The sequence below is a fragment of the Chiloscyllium punctatum genome, chromosome 18 (assembly GCF_047496795.1).
Source record: "Chiloscyllium punctatum isolate Juve2018m chromosome 18, sChiPun1.3, whole genome shotgun sequence".
Taxonomy (NCBI): domain Eukaryota; kingdom Metazoa; phylum Chordata; class Chondrichthyes; order Orectolobiformes; family Hemiscylliidae; genus Chiloscyllium; species Chiloscyllium punctatum.
In genome coordinates, this window is record NC_092756.1 from 97,403,860 (window position 1) to 97,424,126 (window position 20,267).

General features: G+C 47.4%; 1 protein-coding gene across 1 annotated transcript in view; it reads right to left on the reverse strand.

Moving 5' to 3' along the window:
- The window catches only part of LOC140489388 (arf-GAP with dual PH domain-containing protein 1), a 64,170-nt gene extending 44,395 nt beyond the window's left edge, over positions 1 to 19,775 (reverse strand). Inside the window, exons 1-2 of the mRNA XM_072588889.1 lie at positions 19,414 to 19,775; positions 6,715 to 6,845 (exon numbers count right to left, since the gene is read on the reverse strand). Coding sequence (XP_072444990.1) covers positions 6,715 to 6,845; positions 19,414 to 19,504 — 222 coding nt within the window. The 5' untranslated portion in view covers positions 19,505 to 19,775. The remainder of the gene's footprint in view (positions 1 to 6,714; positions 6,846 to 19,413) is intronic.
- Between the last annotated feature and the right edge of the window lie 492 nt (positions 19,776 to 20,267).

Sequence of the window (20,267 nt, forward strand, 5' to 3'; positions counted from 1 at the left end):
GTGTGGGGGTGATCGGTGTACCTTGGTACAGTGTGGGCGGTGATCGGTGTACCTTGGTACAGTGTGGGCGGTGATCGGTGTACCTTGGTACAGTGTGGGCGGTGATCGGTGCACCGTGGTACAGTGTGGGGGTGATCGGTGTACCGTGGTACAGTGTGGGGGTGATCGGTGTACCTTGGTACAGTGTGGGGGGTGATCGGTGTACCTTGGTACAGTGTGGGCGGTGATCGGTGTACCTTGGTACAGTGTGCGGGGTGATCGGTGTACCTTGGTACAGTGTGGGCGGTGATCGGTGTACCGTGGTACAGTGTGGGGGTGATCGGTGTACCTTGGTACAGTGTGGGCGGTGATCGGTGTACCTTGGTACAGTGTGGGCGGTGATCGGTGCACCGTGGTACAGTGTGGGGGTGATCGGTGTACCTTGGTACAGTGTGGGCGGTGATCGGTGTACCTTGGTACAGTGTGGGCGGTGATCGGTGCACCTTGGTACAGTGTGGGGGTGATCGGTGTACCTTGGTACAGTGTGGGCGGTGATCGGTGTACCTTGGTACAGTGTGGGCGGTGATCGGTGTACCTTGGTACAGTGTGGGCGGTGATCGGTGCACCGTGGTACAGTGTGGGGGTGATCGGTGCACCGTGGTACAGTGTGGGGGTGATCGGTGTACCTTGGTACAGTGTGGGCGGTGATCGGTGTACCTTGGTACAGTGTGGGCGGTGATCGGTGTACCTTGGTACAGTGTGCGGGGTGATCGGTGTACCTTGGTACAGTGTGGGCGGTGATCGGTGTACCGTGGTACAGTGTGGGGGTGATCGGTGTACCTTGGTACAGTGTGGGCGGTGATCGGTGTACCTTGGTACAGTGTGGGCGGTGATCGGTGCACCGTGGTACAGTGTGGGGGTGATCGGTGTACCTTGGTACAGTGTGGGCGGTGATCGGTGCACCGTGGTACAGTGTGGGTGGTGATCGGTGTACCTTGGTACAGTGTGGGGGTGAGCGGTGCACCTTGGTACAGTGTGGGGGTGAGCGGTGCATCTTGGTACAGTGTGGGGGTGAGCGGTGCATCTTGGTACAGTGTGGGCGGTGATCGGTGTACCTTGGTACAGTGTGGGCAGTGATCGGTGTACCTTGGTACAGTGTGGGCGGTGATCGGTGTACCTTGGTACAGTGTGGGCGGTGATCGGTGTACCTTGGTACAGTGTGGGCAGTGATCGGTGTACCTTGGTACAGTGTGGGGGGTGAACGGTGTACCTTGGTACAGTGTGGGGGTGATCGGTGCACCTTGGTACAGTGTGGGGGTGAACGGTGTACCTTGGTACAGTGTGGGCGGTGATCGATGCATCTTGGTACAGTGTGGGCGGTGATCGATGCATCTTGGTACAGTGTGGGCGGTGATCGGTGCACCGTGGTAAAGTGTGGGCGGTGATCGGTGCACCGTGGTAAAGTGTGGGCGGTGATCGGTGCACCGTGGTACAGTGTGGGCGGTGATCGGTGCACCGTGGTACAGTGTGGGCGGTGATCGGTGCACCGTGGTACAGTGTGGGCGGTGATCGGTGCACCGTGGTACAGTGTGGGCGGTGATCGGTGCACCGTGGTACAGTGTGGGCGGTGATCGGTGCACCTTGGTACAGTGTGGGCGGTGATCGGTGTATCTTGGTACAGTGTGGGCGGTGATCGGTGTATCTTGGTACAGTGTGGGCGGTGATTGGTGTACCTTGGTACAGTGTGGGCGGTGATCGGTGTATCTTGGTACAGTGTGGGCGGTGATCGGTGTACCTTGGTACAGTGTGGGGGTGATCGGTGTATCTTGGTACAGTGTGGGGGGGGGGTGTAACGTTTAACATCATTTCTTTATTTTTCTACCACATAGGAAGAAGGACTTTAATGTTGAGCTTTTAACTTTCGTTGCTTATTTTCCTACTTTGTACCTAAGATGGTGCCGGGAATGGGGAAACTTCTCACCATGATCCTGTATTCCTGTACTTGAGTGTTCATGACAATAAAATCTAATTCTACATTCTGAAACTGCTCGCAATACTCCAAATGTGATCTGACCAGAGCCTTACACGGCCTCAGCTGTACATCCCCAGCCCTACTGAAATGAATGCTATAATTACATTTGCCTTCCTAACTGCCAACTCAACCTACACGTTAACCTGAAGAGATTCCTGAACTAGGATTCCCAACTCCTTTTGTGCTTCTGATTTCCAAAGCCTTTCCCTGTCTAGAAAATAGTTTGTGCCTCTATCCTTCCTGTCAAAGTGTACAACCTCAGACTTTCCCACATTGTATTCCATCTTCCACCTCTTTGCCTGCTCTCCCAGCCTGTCCAAGACCTTCTGCAGCCTCCCCATATCCTCAACACTACCTGTCCCTCCACCTATCTTTGTGTCATCTGCCAACATAGCAACAATGCCCTCAGTTCCTTCGCCCAGATCATTCGCGTGAGTGGTTGTGATCCCAATGCTGACCCCTTGCGGAACTCCTCTCGTCACCAGCTGCCATTCTGAAAAAGACCCCTTTATCCCCACTCTCTGCCTTCTGCCGGTCGGCTAATCCTCAATCTATGGGAGTACCGTACCCCTAACACCCTGAGCTCTTATCTTATTTAACAGCCTCCTGTTCAGTACTGTGTCAAAGGCCTTCTGAAAATCTAAATAGATCGTGCCGACTGGCTCTCCTTTGTCTAAATTGCTCGTTACTTCCTCAAAGAATTCTAACAGATTTGTCAGGCATGACCGCCCCTTGATGAAGCCGTGCTGACTCAGACTTATTTTACCACGTACTTTCAAGTACATCACAATCGTATCCTTAATAGTGGACTCTAAAACCTTATCAGCGACTGAAGTTGGGCTAACCGGCCAATAGTTTCCTGGCTGCTGCCTCTCTCCCATTCTTAAACAGGGGTGTTGCATTAGCCACTTTCCAGTCCTCTGGGATTCTCACTGACTCCAGTGATTCCTGAAAGATCACCACCAATGCATCTACAATCTCCTCAGCTATCTCCTTCAGAAGTCTGGGGTATAGTCCATCCAGGCCAGGTGATTTACCCATCCAGGCGAAAGTGAGGACTGCAGATCACAGTCAAGATTAGAGTGGTGCTGGAAAAGCACAGCAGGTCAGGCAGCATCTGAGGAGCAGGGAAATCGACGTTTTCGGCAAAGTGAGCATTCCTGATGAAGGGCCTTTGCCCAAAACGTTGATTTTCCTGCTCCTTGGATGCTGCCTGACCTGCTGTGATTTACCCATCTTCAGACCTTTCAGCTTCCCCGGCACCTTCTCCTCAGTGATGACCACTACATTCACCTCTGACTCTTGACTCTCTTGGAGGAACAGTGAAAGAGTGGGAGAGGAAAGAGAGCGCTCATTGTGCAGGACATTGTGTGTGCCCCTTCTCTTAAGCAATTAGGGATGGGCAATAAATGCTGCACTTGGCAGTGATGCCCAATATCCTAAAGGCATGCTTAAAGCCAAAATCAGACAGAACGGTGTCAATGTTTGAAATGTATTGACTGCCACTGGCTTCCCAGGGTAGGGGATGAGGCAGGCTTTGTTCACCCCTTGCCCCCACCCCCCACAACGACTGCCATCACCACCAACCCCCCAGCTGTGGTTACCACGAAGGAATCTCCTTCTCTACGGCCCCCCTCCCTTGAGGGCCGGGTGACCCTCAGGTTAAACCTGCCATGGAATAACACCTTTCAGGCCAACCTGTCCATGCCGACCAAATATCCCAAATTAATCTAGTCCCAATTGCCAGCATTTGGCCCAGATCCCCCTAAACCCTTCCTACTGATATACCCATCCAGATGCTGTAATTGTACCAGCCTCCACCACTTCCTCTGGCAGCGCATTCCATGCACGTACCACCCTCTGAGTGAAAAAGTTACTCCTTAGTTCCCTTTTACATCTTTCCGCTCTCATCAAATCTGTGCCCTCTAGTTTTGGATTCCCCTTCCCCTGGGGAAAAGACCTTGGCTATCCACCTTATCCATGCCCCTCACGATTTTATAAGCTGCTATAAAGTCACCCATCAGCCTCCATTACTCCAAGGAAAACAGCCCCAGCCTGTTCAGCCTCTCCTCATTAATAAAACACTCCAGTCATCTCTGTCCAATGAGCATGTGGGACTATGGCAACTTGACTTTATGGTGAAGCACCCTGGGACATGTTACTGTGATACAGGCACTATCTAAATGCAAGGTAATGAGAGAGGGAGGCAGATATTTGCAGAGAAAGGAAGAGAAGGGGAAAGAGAAGGGGGGCAAGGGGGGGGAAGAGAGAGAGAGGGGAAAAAGAGAGAGAGTAAGAGAGAAAGAGAAAGAGAGAGAAAGAAAAAGAAAGAAAGAGAGAGAAAGAGAGAAAGAAAGAAAGAGAGAAAGAAAGAGAGAAAGAGAGTAAAAAAGAGTGAAAGAAAGAGAGAAAGAGAGCGAGAAAAGAGAGAGAGAAAAGAAAGAGCGAGAAAAGAGAGCGAGAAAAGAAAGACAGAAAGAGAATGAAAAGAAAGAGAGAGAGAAAAGAAAGAAAGAGAGAGCGAGTGAGAGAGAGAGAGAGAGAGTGATAATCACTTGGAGCAAAAACAGTCAAACTGAAATACAAGAGTGAAGTCCACATTCAGAAACGGGAAGACGGGATGCAAACAGAAGACAGAGGAAGGAACAATGGTGCTGGGGGTAAATGACAGCATGAGATCAGCTCAGCTCCAGTTTGCATGAAAGAGAGAGAGATATTTATAGTTGGAGATTTGCAAAGATTCGAAGAAAGGATTACTGAGAGACAGTTCCACTGTTCCGGAGTGACAGAGATATCTGCAGAGCTGGAGTTAGTGAATGAAATATTAGAGAGATAGAATTAGTCAGTTCTGCTACAATGTGGTAGTTCCGTTTTTGTGCAATTCCATGTTATTAGAAAATCGTGTAATAGCAGCACCATTTAAACTAATGGGGCTGGAATCACGTTATAACCAATACACACTTTAAAAGTTCGCTCTATAGAAACAGTGTCCCCAATTCATTGATTGGGCAGTAGTGCATTTGCATTAATGAAATGTGCATTACAGCAGAACGACCTTGGATTGAATGAGAGATAAACAGACAGAGGGGGGAACACAGCAGGAGAGAGAGAATGACAGAGGAGAGAACAAGTGTAATCGAGTGCTTTAAGTGAGCTGCTGCTGTTGCTCTGGGCCAGCTGCAAGGTGTGGTTAGGCTTGCGTATGTGAGCTGGATTGTGCTGACTAGATACTGGGGCTCAAGTGAATATCGCTTAGTCTGAACGTTGCTGACACAACCGTGATATTAAACCTCAGGATTCGTCCAAGGTGTGCCTTAGACGTATTCCCTCACTCGGGGTGACTTTTCCTCGCTGTTTATTTCGTGCTTGGATGCAAATTTTTGATACATCTAAAAGATGTGCATTAGATAAGCAGCAAACAAAAACCAGGAACTTGAATATCTGAAGTGCCCTTGTGACCTCAAGATGTTCTGGAGTGCCTAACAATCAGTTAAGTCTGTTTTCGAAAGCGTACACAATTATTGCAATCTTGGAAGTGCAGGAGTCAATTTACACTCAGCAAGATTTGAATTCAATAAAAATCTGGAATTAAAAGCTAGCCTTGTGGTGACCACTGTTGATTTTTATAAAGCCCCCAATGGGCGTTCACCAATGTACTTCAGGGAAGGAAATTTGCTGTCAGACCCACAGTGATGTGGCTGTCTCTTAACTGACCTCTGAAATGGCCAAGCAAACAACTGTACCAAACCACAACAAGTCTGAACAAAGATATGAAACTGGAGGGAGCTAACACAGAAACAAAAGCAGAAATTGCTGGGAAAATTCAGCAGGTCTGGCAGCATCTGTGAAGAGAGACAGAAGTGTTTCTTTACTCAGAGAGTAGTAGGGACGTGGAACACACTGCCTGCAACAGTAGTAGACTCGCCAACTTTAAGGCATTTAAATGGTAATTGGATAGGCATATGGATGAGAATGGAATAGTGTAGGTTCAATGGGCTTCAGATTGGTTCCACAGGTCGGCACAACATTGAGGGCCGAAGGGCCTGTACTGCGCTGTAATGTTTCATGTTAACGTTTCAGGTCTAGTAACCCTTCCTCAGAAAGGTTTGGTGAAGAAGGGTCACTGGACCTGAAACGTTAACTTTGTTTCTCTCTCTCCACAGATGCTGCCAGACCTGAGTTTCTCCAGCAATTTCTGTTTTTGTTTCTGATTTCCAACATCTGCAGTTCCTTTTTTTTTGGTCAGTAGTTATTAACTAACAGTGTTTAAAAGTGTGGTGCTGGAAAAGAACAGGAGATCAAGCAGCATCCGAGGAGCAGGAGAGTCGACATTTCAGGCATAAGCCCTTCATCAGAAATGTTGATTCTCCTTCTCCTCAGATGCTGCCTGACCTCCTGTGCTTTTCCAGCACCACACTCTCGACTCTGATCTCCAGCATCTGCAGTCCTCACTTTCTCCTAGCTCACACAGTGTCATTGATATTGCAAAGTGTCCCTTTGACTGGCAAACACCTGGGGACCAACACGTGTGTTTACCTACAACACACAGACTGCAGCAGTTCAAGAAGTTGACCCATCACTTCCTGCGGGACAGCTAGGGGTGAGCAATCAATACTGACGCAGTTCCCACTGAATATCATGAAACAAGGAATGGAAGGGCAATTTGCTCTTCATTTTAAGCACCAGGCTGTCATTTTTTTTACCTGAATTTGAGAATCAGTCCAAGGATCCAGGATGAGAGATTTGACCTTGCTCACATCAGGGATGTTCCGATGAATCCCCGAACATTTTAGGCAAATGAAGATTCCGAGAGTGGTAGAGACCCATTCAGGTTCTGGGAGACAGAATCCAAAATTAGCATACAGCAGGAACTTAATAATTCAACACTTTCACTAAGATTCAACAACATTCACTGGGCTCCATTGAGAACAACTCTACAAAAGCATCAACATGGGGGGTGACCCAGCCTGATTTGGTCAGAGTGTGTTGGGGTTGTTAGATCCCCTAAAGGTGTTTGATGGGACAGTGTAGAGTGAACTTTACTCTGTATCTAAACCTGTGCTGTCCCTCTCCTGGGAGTGTTTGATGGGGGACAGTGTAGAGGGAGCTTTACTCTGTATCTAACCCTGTGCTATCCCTGTCCTGGGAGTGTTTGATGGGGGACAGTGTAGAGGGAGCTTTACTCTGTATCTAACCCTGTGCTATCCCTGTCCTGGGAATCATTGATTGGTTTGGAAACAGCGTGCTTTACAGTTCCCAGATTTTAATTTCGGTCTTTTATAAGCACTGTAACGGACTGCTTGTTGATTTTGTAACTGGCCCAAGTCACATCCCAGAACAACTTGGTTACTGCAGCAACTCCCTCAGTGAGTTGGAGTGGAGAAGGTGGAGGGCAGTGCCCCAGTTGCCAAAACTGCCCCTCAATGGAATGCCCGCAAAGCTGAAAGAGTCACTTCCCCCAGAGGCCTGTTCACACAGGGAATGGGTGAGGGAGCACCTGGGAGTGCCGACATGTCAGCCCCACCCTGGGCTCACTCGATTACCACGGCCCGTCAGGGCAAGTGCAAGAGCCTGCAGGAGACAACCTGTAATCTGTCACCCTTCAGGAATGACAGGAATTATCAAAGGTTTACTGTGTGCCCACACCCGTCCAGCGCAGCAAGGGCTGATGATACATTCATTAACCTGTAATCCAAGTGAGAAGCACAGGGAGAGGTTTATGGAGAGGATCTCAAAGCGTGTAGTTGAAATCTCAGTTGCTAATGGGATCATGATTAAAGTTCAGGGATTGGTTGCGAGGGCAGGATGTCAGCGCAGTGACCTTGGAGGGGTGTTGGGAGGGATGGAATGGACTGAGTTCCCAACCAGAGGGAAGCCATGTACAGACAGCAGCCTCCAAGGGGCAGGTTGGTGGACATCATTCATGACCCATTCCCTCTGTTGTTGTGGTTCTGTTGGCCGAGCTGGGAATTTGTGTTGCAGACGTTTCGTCCCCTGTCTAGGTGACATCCTCAGTGCTTGGGAGCCTCCTGTGAAGCGCTTCTGTGATCTTTCCTCCTGCATTTATAGTGATTTGTATCTGCCGCTTTCGGTTGTCAGTTCCAGCTGTCGTCTGCAGTGGTCGGTATATTGGGCCCAGGTCGATGTGCTTATTGATTGAATCTGTGGATGAGTGCCATGCCTCTAGGAATTCCCTGGCTGTTCTCTGTAGTTTTACTATTTAACTACTATTATAGGACAAGCCAAACAGAGAACAGCCAGGGAATTCCTAGAGGCATGGCACTCATCCACAGATTCAATCAATAAGCACATCGACCTGGACCCAATATACTGACCACTGCAGCGGACAGCTGGAACTGACAACCAGAAGCGGCAGATTCAAACCACTACAAATGCCGGAGGAAAGATCACAGAAGCGCTTCACAGGAGGCTCCCAAGCACTGAGGATGTCACCTAGACAGGGGACGAAACGTCTGCAACACAAATTCCCAGCTTGGCGAACAGAACCACAACAACGAGCACCCAAGCTACAAATCTTCTCCCAAACTTTGAACCCATCCCGTCTTCCTGACTGTGTTACACCCGTTCCCTCTGTCAGGTCCCACTCAGTGCAATAGACCCTCTTCACCCTGACTAAGACCCACTGCAGAGGCACAGGCTTAAAATCCAGACCAGCACGGTGGCTCAGTTGTTAGCTCTGCTGCCTCCCAGGGACCCAGGTTCGATTCCACCCTATGGTGTCAGGCTGTGTGGAGTTTGCACATTCTCCCCGTGTCTGCGTGGGATTCCTCCGGGTGCTCTGGTTTCCTCCTACAGTCCGACGTGGCGGGCTGGCATTGGACTGGAGTGGACAAGGTCAGAGGTCACACATCACCAGGTTATAGTTCAACAGCTTCATTTAGAATCACAAGCTTTCAGAGCACTGCTCCATCATCGGGTGAAGTCACTAGAACCAATCCAAAGCTTAGGGTGGATTGGCCGTGCTAAATTGCCCATAGAGTCCAGGGAAGGGTAGGCTAGGTGGGTTAGCCATGGGAAATGAAGGTTACTGGGATAGGGTGGGATGCTCTTCAGAGGGAAAGTGTGGACTCAATGGGCCAAATGGCCTGCTTCTACAGTGTAGGGATTCTGTGACCCTCCCAGTGCCCACACTGAGAGGGGAGTGCAGCTGTTGCAGAAGTGTCATCTTCCTGATGTCGACGCTCCCACAGAAATGGATAAAGCTCTCGCCTTCACTCAGAAGACTAGGCAATTTGCCCCAGTCAGGGGGTGATAGTTATTCTTCAGTGTGATTTTTCAGGACCTCTGAGCTAGGGTGCCTCCCTGCTTTAACAGTGTGATTGTGAGAACAGCGGTGAGGCCTAGCTGGGGTGTGACTTGTTAAAATGCTAAATAAAAGATTTGCCTAGGAGACATAAGCCCCACCTTGGCTGATAACATATGTAGAGGCAGCAGGGAGTAGACAGCTGCCTGTGGAACCGTGCCTGACCTGGAGACAGGGAAGAGAGAAAGAGCAAAAACAGACTGAATGTATGAGACAGGAGGAGGCCAATCAGCCCCTCAAAACTGTTCAACCATTCACTTGGGTTGGAGGCCAATTGTATCTTGACCCCCAACTAGATACCGTCACTCAAATAAAAGCAAAACTCGAAATCTGAAACAGACACAGAGATTACTGGAGAAACTCTATAGGGCTGTTAGTTTCTGTGAGGAGAGAAACGGTTCTGAAGAAGGGTCACTGAATCTGAAAAGTTAACTCTGTTTCTCTCTCTCTCTTTCTCCACAATTGCTGCTGCTAGACCTGCTGAGTTTCTCGGTGCTTGTTACACATTATCCCCCTTTAACAGTTAACATCACCAATTTACTCCTAACCTCAATACTATGTTTCTGGAGATTTGGGTGGAGGGGTGAGTGGGAGGTTCCTACAACCTTTGGAGTCAAGAAATGTTTTTCCTTAAAAGAAAATCTTTCCTGGATGTGGGAATCACTGGTGACGTCCCCATTTCTTGCTCATCCCTTGAACTAAGTGATTTGCTTTTGAGAGACAACCACATTGCTGTGGGTCTGGAGTCACATGTAGGCCAGACCACGTAAGGACAGCAGTTTCATTCCTGAAAGGACATTAGTGAACCAGATCGGTTTTATCAAATGTCAACAATAGTTATGTGTCCACCATCACTGAGATTAGATTTACATTCCAGATTTATTAAGTGAGTTTAAATTCCATCAGCTACCATGGGTGGCACAGTGGCTCAGTGGTTAGCATTGCTGCCTCACAGCACCAGGGATCCGGGTTTGATTCCACCCTCAGGTATCTGACTGTGTGGAGTTTGCACATTCTCCCCGTGTCTACGTGGGTTTCCTCCCACAGCCCAAAGATGTGCAGGCCAGCTGAATTGGCCACGCTAAATTGCCCAGCGTTAGGTGCATTGGTCAGAGGGGAAATGGGTCCGGGTGGCTTACTCTTGGGAGGGTCGGTGTGGGCTGAAGGGCCTGTTTCCACACTGTGGGGAATCTAATCTATGTCGTGATTTAGACTATAAGACATAGGAGCAGAATAAGACCATTTGGCCCAAAATTCGATTTGAACCTTTGCTCCCAAAACATTAAAGACTGAAAGAACTGTGGATTCTGTAAATCAGAAACAAAAACACAGAAATTGCTGGAAAATTGCACCCAAAAGATTATCCTGAGTCTCTGGATTACTAGCCCTGTGACCTTACCCCTAAACTACCATCCTTCCCGACATCACTTAATTAACAGAATTAAGTTAGCAATGTCAGCATAGTCACAGGCTTTGAAGAGGGCAGGTGCTGACACAGTGATGCTAACCCATCACTGGGTTAGGAGGTCACAGGTTAATTCATGTGAACATTCTGGGACAATGAGTTCATGTCTCACCACTGCAAGGCACAGAGACATGAACAAGTCCATGTTAAAGCCTACTCAATAGTAATATGTACATAAGTGAATAAGAAACAAGGGAAGATATCTTGCAAAAAAAAAATCCAACAGACCTTTGAAAAGGTTTAGAAAAGATTTACAAGGATGTTGCCAGGGTTGGAGGATTTGAGCTAAAGGGAGAGGTTGAACAGGCTAGGGCTGTTTTCCCTGGAGTGTTGGAGGCTGAGGGGGTGACCTTATAGAGGTTTATAAAATCATGAGGGGCATGGATAGGATAAATAGACAAGGTCTTTTCCCTGGGGTGGGGGAGTCCAGAACTAGACGTGGTTTAGGGTGAGAGGGGATAGGGTAAATTTAAAAAGGGACCTAAGAGGTAACTTTTTCATGCAGAGAGTGGTAAGTGTATGGTCCATATCCCTCCAAACCCTTCCTATTCATATATCCATCTGGCAGAGGAAGTGGTGGAGGCTGGTACAATTAGAGCATTTAAAAGGCATCAGGACGGGCATATGAATAGGAAGGAATTGGAGGGATATGGAGTAAGTGCTGGCAAGTGGGACGAGGTCAGATTGGGCACAGAGGAGTTGAACTGAAGGATCTGTTTCCTTTCTGTATAACTCCATGACTCTGTGACCCTAAATGCAGAAATGCTGGAAAAACTCAGCATCAGCGGAGAGAAAGCAGAGTTAACACTTCAGCTCCCAGTGACCGTTCTTCATAACTGATACACCAGCATTGGAGATAGTCCGGAGAAGATTTACCAGGCTGATCCTGGACATGGGAGAGATTTTCGTATGAGGAAGGGGTTGAGTAGATTGGGACTGCACTTGGAGTTTTGAAGAATGTGAGGTGGCCTTATTGAAACATACAAGATCGTCAGAGACTTGACAGGGTGGATACAGGAAGGTCGTTGCCCCTTGTTTGACAGGCTGGGTCCACAGGGCATCATCGCACAGTAAAAGATTACCCACTAAACACAGAGATGAGGAGGAATTTCTTCTCTCGGAGAGTAGTGGGTCTATGGAATTCTTTACCAGAGAGGGATGTCATGGCTGGGGCAATATGTTTGTTCAGAGTTGAGCTGGATTGATTGATTATGAATCAGTCAGGGAAACAAGGGCTATGGGGATATGAAAATGATCAGATCAGCCATGAGGACATTGGCTAGGCCACTATTGGAATATTGTGTGCACTTCTGGTCTCCTTCCTATCAGAAAGATGTTGTGAAACTTGAAAGAGTTCAGAAAATATTTACAAGGATGTTGCCAGGGTTGGAGGGATTGAGCTACAGGGAGAGGTTGAATAGGCTGGGGCTGTTTTCCCTGGAGCATCAGAGGCTGAAGGGTGACTTTATTGAGGTTTATAAAATTATGAGGGGCATGGATAGGATAAATAGGCAAAGTCTTTTCCCTGGGGTGGGGGAATCCAGAACTAGAGGGCATAGGTTTAGGGTGAGAGGGGAAAGATATAAAAGGGACCTAAGGGGCAACTTTTTCACACAGAGGGTGGTACATGTATGGAATGAGCTGCCAGAGGAAGTGTTGGAGACTGGTACAATTGCAACATTTAAGAGGCATTTGGATGGGTATATGAATAGGAAGGGTTTGGAGGGATATGGGCCGGGTTCTGGCAGGTGGGACTATAGTGGGTTGGGATATCTGGTCGGCATGGACGGGTAGCACTGAAGGGTTTGTTTCCATGCTGTACATCTCTATCACTCTATCTCATTGAATGATGGAGAAGATTGGATGGGCTGAATGGCCTACTCTTGCTCCTACAGAGTTAAACCCTAACTATACGTCAGGTAGTAGAAAGTGAGGACTGCAGATGCTGGAGATCAGAATTGAGAGTATGGTGCTGGAAAAGCACAGCAGGTCAGGCAGCATCCGAGGAGCAGGGAAAAAAAAAAATCGACATTTCGGGCCAGAGCCCTTCGCCAGGAATTCCTGAAAGGCTTTTCCCCAAAACGTTGACTCTCCTGCTCATCAGATGCTGCCTGACCTGCTGTGCTGTTCCAGCACCACTCTCTTGACTCTAACTGCACGTCAATGTGCAGAGTCACTTTCATCCTCATATTTCATCTGGCGAATGAGTCAAAACAGATAACCATGGTGATAACCCCAGCCTCAGCCTGTTAATAAAAACACCATGTTACCACAGAATATATATTTAATACACCGAGTGTGAGTTCTGAACATTTACTGGCTACGATGGAGAACATGACATTCAGTGATTTGCCATTGGGCTTGAGAAAATAAAACTCAGACAAAAATTGCCATCCAGAAAATTTGTGCAATTGGAGCTCAGATCCCTGCTCACATCCAGAACAGAAACAGATATCTTATCCACGTTGACAGTGAGCTGATCCTTGATCCTCTGTTAACCGTGCAGCTCCTGATTTTATTCCCTGCACCACTGCTGGCCTGATTGTAAAATCTGACATTTTCTCCCTGACCCTCTCAGACTCTGTTGGCCCCTTCAAGACACTTTTTCATTCCAACCTCTTGCCTGAGCCTCGAGTCACATGGCCCCAGTCTGCCTTTTGTGGCTTACTGTCTGAAAAGTGCTACCTAAACGCAAGTTGTTGTTGCATGGCCGAACAGAACAAGTTCTCCCAGGTGTCTTCATTCAACCTGGAGGGGAAAGTTTGAGATTGTCGTCTCTGAGGGTTCACAGGGATGGGGGTGGGGTTGGGAGGTGGGTGGGGGGGAGGGGGGGGGGATGGCAGGGATAGGGAAGGGCAAAGCCACAGAGAACTTTGAAAACAAAGATGGGAACCTTTGAAGTTGACGCAAGAGCAGAGGAAATAAAAGCAGACATTGGCCATTTGGCTCTGTGAAAACACCCTGCTATCCCAGCATCCAGTGCTGAGCTGTTCTTGGCCACAAATACATTTTGGTGTCTGCTCTCCCTTGAACATCTGACACTCTGTGATCCAAGAAAGGGGCAGCACGGTGGCTCGGTGGTTAGCCCTGCTGTCTCACGGCATCAGGGACCTGGGTTCAATTCCCGCCTCGGGTGACTGTCTGTGTGGAGTTTGCATGTTCTCCCCGTGTCTGCGTGGGTTTCCTCCGGGTGCTCCAGTTTCCTCCCACAATCCAAAGATGTTCAGGTCAGGGTGAATTGGCCATGCTAAATTGCCCGTAGTGTTAGGTGCATTTATCAGAGAGGAATGGGTCTGGGTGGGTTACTCTTCAGAGGGTCGGTGTGGAGTTGTTGGGCTGAAGGGCCTGTTTCTACACACTGTAGGGAATCCAATCAGGATTGATTGATCTCAGCCGTGAATATATTTGGGCAAAGAATTCCAAAGATGAATTAACCTTTGTCAAAGAAGTCATTCATTCTCACTGCTGTCTTAAAATGGGTTACCTCCTTGTACTGAAACCCGGATTCTGAATTCCTCCACCTTCCCTCTGCATCTACCCTATCAAGCTTCATTAGAACTGAAAAACTATGGAGAGAGAAAGCAAAGCTCATGTTTCAGGTCCAATGCTTTCTCTCCACAGATGTTGTCAGACCTGCTGAGTTTTTCCAGCAATTTCTGTTTTGGCTTTTGCCCCTCAGAATCAGATTTATCTCACTTAGATCCCTCATTAACCTTCCAAGTCCCAAAGTGGGTAAAATATGGTCAACCTTTCCTCAAAACAGATCTTCTTCCCAGGAATCAACTGAGTGAAGGTGCTCTCTGAATGTCTTCTTTTGTCAAGACAGCCCTCTTTAATGAGATAATCAAAACTGTGCACAGTTCCCCAGATGTGGTCTCACCAACACAGTTGCAACAAAAAGTCTCCACTATTGTATTCCATTTCACTTAATAAAGGCTTGAATTCCGTTTGTCTTGTTAATGACTTGCTGTACCCATGAACAACTTCAATCTTTCATTAATGAGGCACCAGATCCTTTGGTTTTGCCTCATTCTCATGGGTGACTCAGTAGCTAGTGTTGCTGCCTCACAGGGACCCCGGTTCAATTCCAGCTTCAGGCGACTGTTTGTGTGGATTTTGCATATTCACCCCGTTTCTGCGTAATTTTCCTCCAGGTGCTCTGGTTTCCTCCCATAGTCACAATGACGTGCGGTTTGGGTGGATTGGCCATGGGAAATTACCCATAGTGTTCAGGGATATGTAGGCTTGGTGGATTTGCCATGGTAGGTGTGGGGTTATAGCGATTGGGTGTGGGATGCTCTTCAGAAGCTCAGTGTGGACTCGATGGGATGAGTGGCCTGCTTCCACACTGTAGGGGGTATATTCTCTACTCCAGTCCCTCTCCATGTAGACAATCTCTGTGTTTCCATTCTTCCTGCTAAAGGGGGCAACCTCTCATTTTCTCAATGTTACCCCATGTCTGCCTACTGCTTTATGCTAATTATCACTTTTTACAGAATGTCGGTGATCTCCTCACAACTTATTTACCTTGTATTCTTGCACTGTCAGCACTTCCCGCTACCTGACATCTGAGTCATTAATTCCGATTGTAAACACTTGTGGCCCTTGCTCTGATTCCTGTGGGACTTCAGAGGTTATCGTTTGGCAACTTGAAAACGACCTGTTGATCTGGATGTTATATTTGCAGTTATTTAGCCAATCCTCTATCTGTGCTCATTTAGTATTCCCAGCACTATGAGCTCCGATCTTGTCTATGGTCTGCTTTCCTGAAATCCAGGTTCACCACGCCAACTGATTCCCTTTTATCCGATGTTCTTGTTGCACCCTCGAAGAACTTTAATAAATTCACCAAACACAAACAAACAAGGAAGAAGAGGAGGCCACTCTGTCTGTCAAGGGTCTACTATTCAATCAGATCGTGGTTGATCAGATTTTAAGCTCAACTTTACGTCCAGATGTATGGCACGGAAACAGTCCCTTCAGTCCAGCTTGTCCATGCCGATCAGATATCCTAAATTAGTCAAGTCCCATTTGCCAGCACTTGGCCCATATCCCTCCAAACCCTTCCTATTCATATACCCATCAAGATGCCTTTCAAACATTATAATTGTACCAGCCTCCACCACTTCCTCTGGCAGCTCATTCCATACACGCACCACCCTCTGCGTGAAAAAGTCACCACAGGTCTGTTTTAAATCTTTCACCCTCGCCTTAAATCTATGCCCTCTAGTTTTGGACTCCCCACCCCAAGGGATAAATAGACTTTGTCTGTTTATCCTATCCACACCCCTCGTGATTTTATAACCCTCTATAAACCTCAGCCTCAGACACTGCAGGGAAAACAGCCCCAGCCTATTCAACCTCTCCCTACAGCTCCTGCATATCCCCCAACAATCTCATCAAGAAGCTATCTCCCGCTGCCTTAAAAATATTTAAAGATTTTGCATGCACTGCCTTTGAGGAAGGGAATTCCAAAGTCTCACAACTGACTGAGAGAAAAAGATGGCGCCCTCTCCCTTAAGTGGGCACTCCCTTATTTTTAAACTCTGACCTCTAGTTCCAGATCCTCTCTCCATGTTTACCCGGTCAAACCTGCTCTGGACTTTAGATGGTTCATTTAAGTCACCTTTGATCCTTCTCAACTCCAGAGGATACAGGCCCAGCCTGTCTAGCCTTTTCCCCATAAGGCAAAATAATTTCTCAACATAATTTCTCCTTCGCCTAACTATATGATTTTCTAAACTTCAAAGTATTTCCACTTTAACAAAAGGATTCTAGAATCTTCCCTATACTAACTGTTAGACTCCTCCTTTCTGTCTTCCTCCTTTCTTCTGGGTTAGGAACTCACCATGACAGACGGTAGAATTTCAATTCAATAATAATCTGGAATTAAGAATCTACTGATGACCATGAAACTATTGCCAATTGTCAGAAAGCCCCCACCTGGTTCACGACTATTCTTTATGGAAGGAACTCTGTCATCCTTACCCTGGTCAGGCCTACATGTGACTCCAGACCCACAGCAATGTAGGTGACTCTTAACTGACCTCTGAAATAACCCAACAAGCTACCCCTTTCAGAGGCAACTCGAGGTGGGCAATATGCTGCCAAACAGCAATGCCTGTGTTCTATGAGTGAACTAAAAAACAGTCACGTTTCATTTGCTGTCAGAATCTAAAGTTTTGACAAGTTACAAACATTGCACCTGCTATTTCTGCACAGCCTTTTCTGTAATGACCAGAGGACTGGTCAGTTGTTCGAACTTTCTCTCTGACATTGATGAGTGTTTGAAGTTTTCTCCTACTCTTGTCTCCTGATTTTCCACTATTCGGATGCTTTAAGTGACTTCTATTGCGATGACAGGCATAAAATTTCTGCTATCTCCCACCTTCCCGTTCTAAATTCCCAAGCCCCTCTCTCTCTCTCTCTCTCTCTCCCTCTCCCTCTCTGTCAAAGGGAACTGAGTCCAGGATGTAACAGAAAGGAGAGTGGTGCACTTTGCTTGCCTGTCTGTACCTTTAAGCTTTCCTTAGTTGTTCATTTTAAATCTGAAATAGATAACCTTTCATTAAGCAAAGGATTGGGCCAAAGGCAGGTTACAGAGATAAGCCACAGATCTGCCAAGATCTTATTGAATGATGGAACAGGCTTGAGAGGCTGAGTGGTCTAATCCTGCTCCTATGTTCCTAACCTTTAGATCTGGCCAATTTCCCGCAAAGTGATCGGAGATGCAGGACTTACTCTGCCTGGAGAAGGGGAGGTTCCGAGAAGATTTGGTGGAAGTGTTTGAAATGTAAGAAGGGCTCTGAGGGAGTAATTATGGAGGTCAGTTGCCTATGTGTTTTGGATTACCAGCTGCGTATTTGGGGATAGGGAGGGCTAAAGGCATTGAAGTGTTTGATCAGCCATGATCATATTGGATGGATGGGCAGGCTAGATGGGCTGAATGGCTTCCTCCCGCTCCCTTAGCGGAACGGTCGGAAAAGATTGAAGGTCACTGGGGTAAGAGCCATGAGGAAAAGTATTTTTCTGTAGCGAATCGCTGTTGTCTGGAAGCATATTCAACAGGAACTTTCAGTGAAAGAAATTGATGAATACCTGGCATGGAGAAAGCAAAAGAGGAAGCGATTGGATGGACCTTTCAGAGGGCTTGCACAGAGACGATGGGCTGAATGGCCTCATTTACTGATTCCAACATCTCTGGTCAGCAGGTGATACAGCTCTCCAGGGTAAGAGCCCTCAGTCTCAGGGCCTCCAGACGTGCCCATGCTGACAACAAAGTGCTTGACTTACAAGAAAATTTCAAGGTGCTTCTAAAATCAGAAAACACTGCAACATCATGTTCACTGCAAGATCCCACACCCAGCAACGACTGGGGCTGCAGTGAGGTGGTAATGTAATCCATGACCCTCGGCTAATACCCTGGAGACACAGCTCTGAGTCCTTACTGAAATTTGAAATCAAAAAGGCAACAACAAAAAAAAAGAAATAAAAGTTGATCTGAGAGAGAACTTGTCAAATGTTTAAAAATAAAACCCAGTCTGGTTAATAACAGGAAATCAGCCCATTCTTACCCGGTCTGGTCTACATGTGACTCCAGACCCACAGCAATGTGGTCAACTCTTAACTACCCTCTGGGTAATAAATGCTGGCCTCGCCAGTCACACCCCACAGCCCGTGAATGAATAGAAAACAGGTCCGTGGGCAATGCTGGTTGAAGGATAAGGATTACCCAAGACAATCAGAATAAAGTGCTCTGCTTGCCATTGAATCATACTCAAGAATCTTTAACAGCGACTAGAGGGAGGAGAGTGGGGCCTGGTTCAGATGTTGAGATTTCCAGCAGTGTAGCACTCCCCCAGTATTGCAGTGGCCTAGTTCAGCTCACGTATTTGCAAGGGGAACTCGGCATGTTCTGATACAGCTGACGGCAGTTCTCTCCCTGTAAACCAACTGAAAACCAGGAGGGCCACAGACTACAAGGGCTTTGCAAAAGGGGCAAATGTGAGGTGAGAGAGAGAGAGAGAGAGAGTCTTTATCAGTCAGGGAGCAGCCTGGGATTGGGATTCACTGCTTGGAGATGGGGCAGAGGCTGGTTCAATTGGAGACCGAGGGAACTGCAAATCACAAATAAAGACAGAAATTGCTGGAAAAGCTCAACAGGTCTGGCAGCATCTGTGGAGAGAAATCAGAGTTAACATTTCAGGTCAAGTGACCCTCCGAACCTGGTTCTTGGTTTAACTGAGACATTTGAATGGGAATTAGATAATTATTTCGACTGAAAGCATGGGAAGGGATAAGAGGGCAAAGGCAAGGAGATTGCAGTCAATATGTTCCGACAGCCAGTGCGGGAAAGATGGGCTGAATGGCCTGCTGGAACAATTCTGCAATTTCTCCTCCGGAACCCTTCAGGTGCCTCCTGGTTTGAAGTTACCCAAATTCCTGCTTAGTTCGTAACCCAGCTGTAAAATCAATACAATAAATAAAGTTGCAGGGGAAAAGCAAATCTGTTTTAACAGAGTCAGCAGTAACCTCTTGGATCCACTTTACACAGAATGGGACAGAGAGAGACTTCCTAATGTAGCCAATACAGAGAGATTGGTTAAAACGTACCTGGTAGTTGACAATCAGCGCAGATCCCATTTCCAGGTTTCTGCACCAAATCTTTAAGTGCTCTGAAAATCCGTTCTTTCTCAGTTGACATAGTAAACGCCCTGGAAACAATGCTCAAATCCAACGAGAGAGAGTCCTTTCTCAAGCGAGAACTTGCTTTCCTAGCAGTGCTCTTTAAACCCAGTTGTGTCTGTGAGACCCCTTGCTCCAGTTACTTCTGTCATATATATATTTATCCAGCCGCCTGCTTTTCTCTCTCTCTCTCTCTTCTGGAAAAGGCTGGCGTGCAGTCAGAGAACATGGAATGATCGGAACTGGCAGGCGAAAGGAGCGAGACACACGCTGCAAAATCTACTCTTTCCGCATTCCTCAGTTACAAACACACAGCCGTCAGCTCGTCGTCCCCTTCAATCGGCACACAGTGGCCCGGCACCGCCTCCGCGCGGCCGCTTCGTGTACAGCAGCTCCTCAAACCCAGACAGAAAACGTTTCAGCAACTTCAGTTGTAAAAGAAACTGACTGCTTTTTCTTTTTAAAGGAACAAACGTAGACACTTGTTTCCCTGACACATTTAGACTCAACCGAAAAGCCCTAGAAATGACATAAATTAACCCCCGTTTCTATATTTGGATGGGGGAGGAGCTGGGCATTGAGCATTTGCAGTTCGTGGGAGCTTGCTGTGCATGAATTGGTTACCCCTTGTATCATACATTACAGCAAAAGGTCGAAGTGATCAGGCATGTTTAACTGAGACCAGCTTTATAACTTTCATTTTAAGGGATTTAACTCAAACTGACCCTGGATTCTTAGAGTCATAGAGTCATATACAGCATGGAAACAGACCCTTCGGTCCA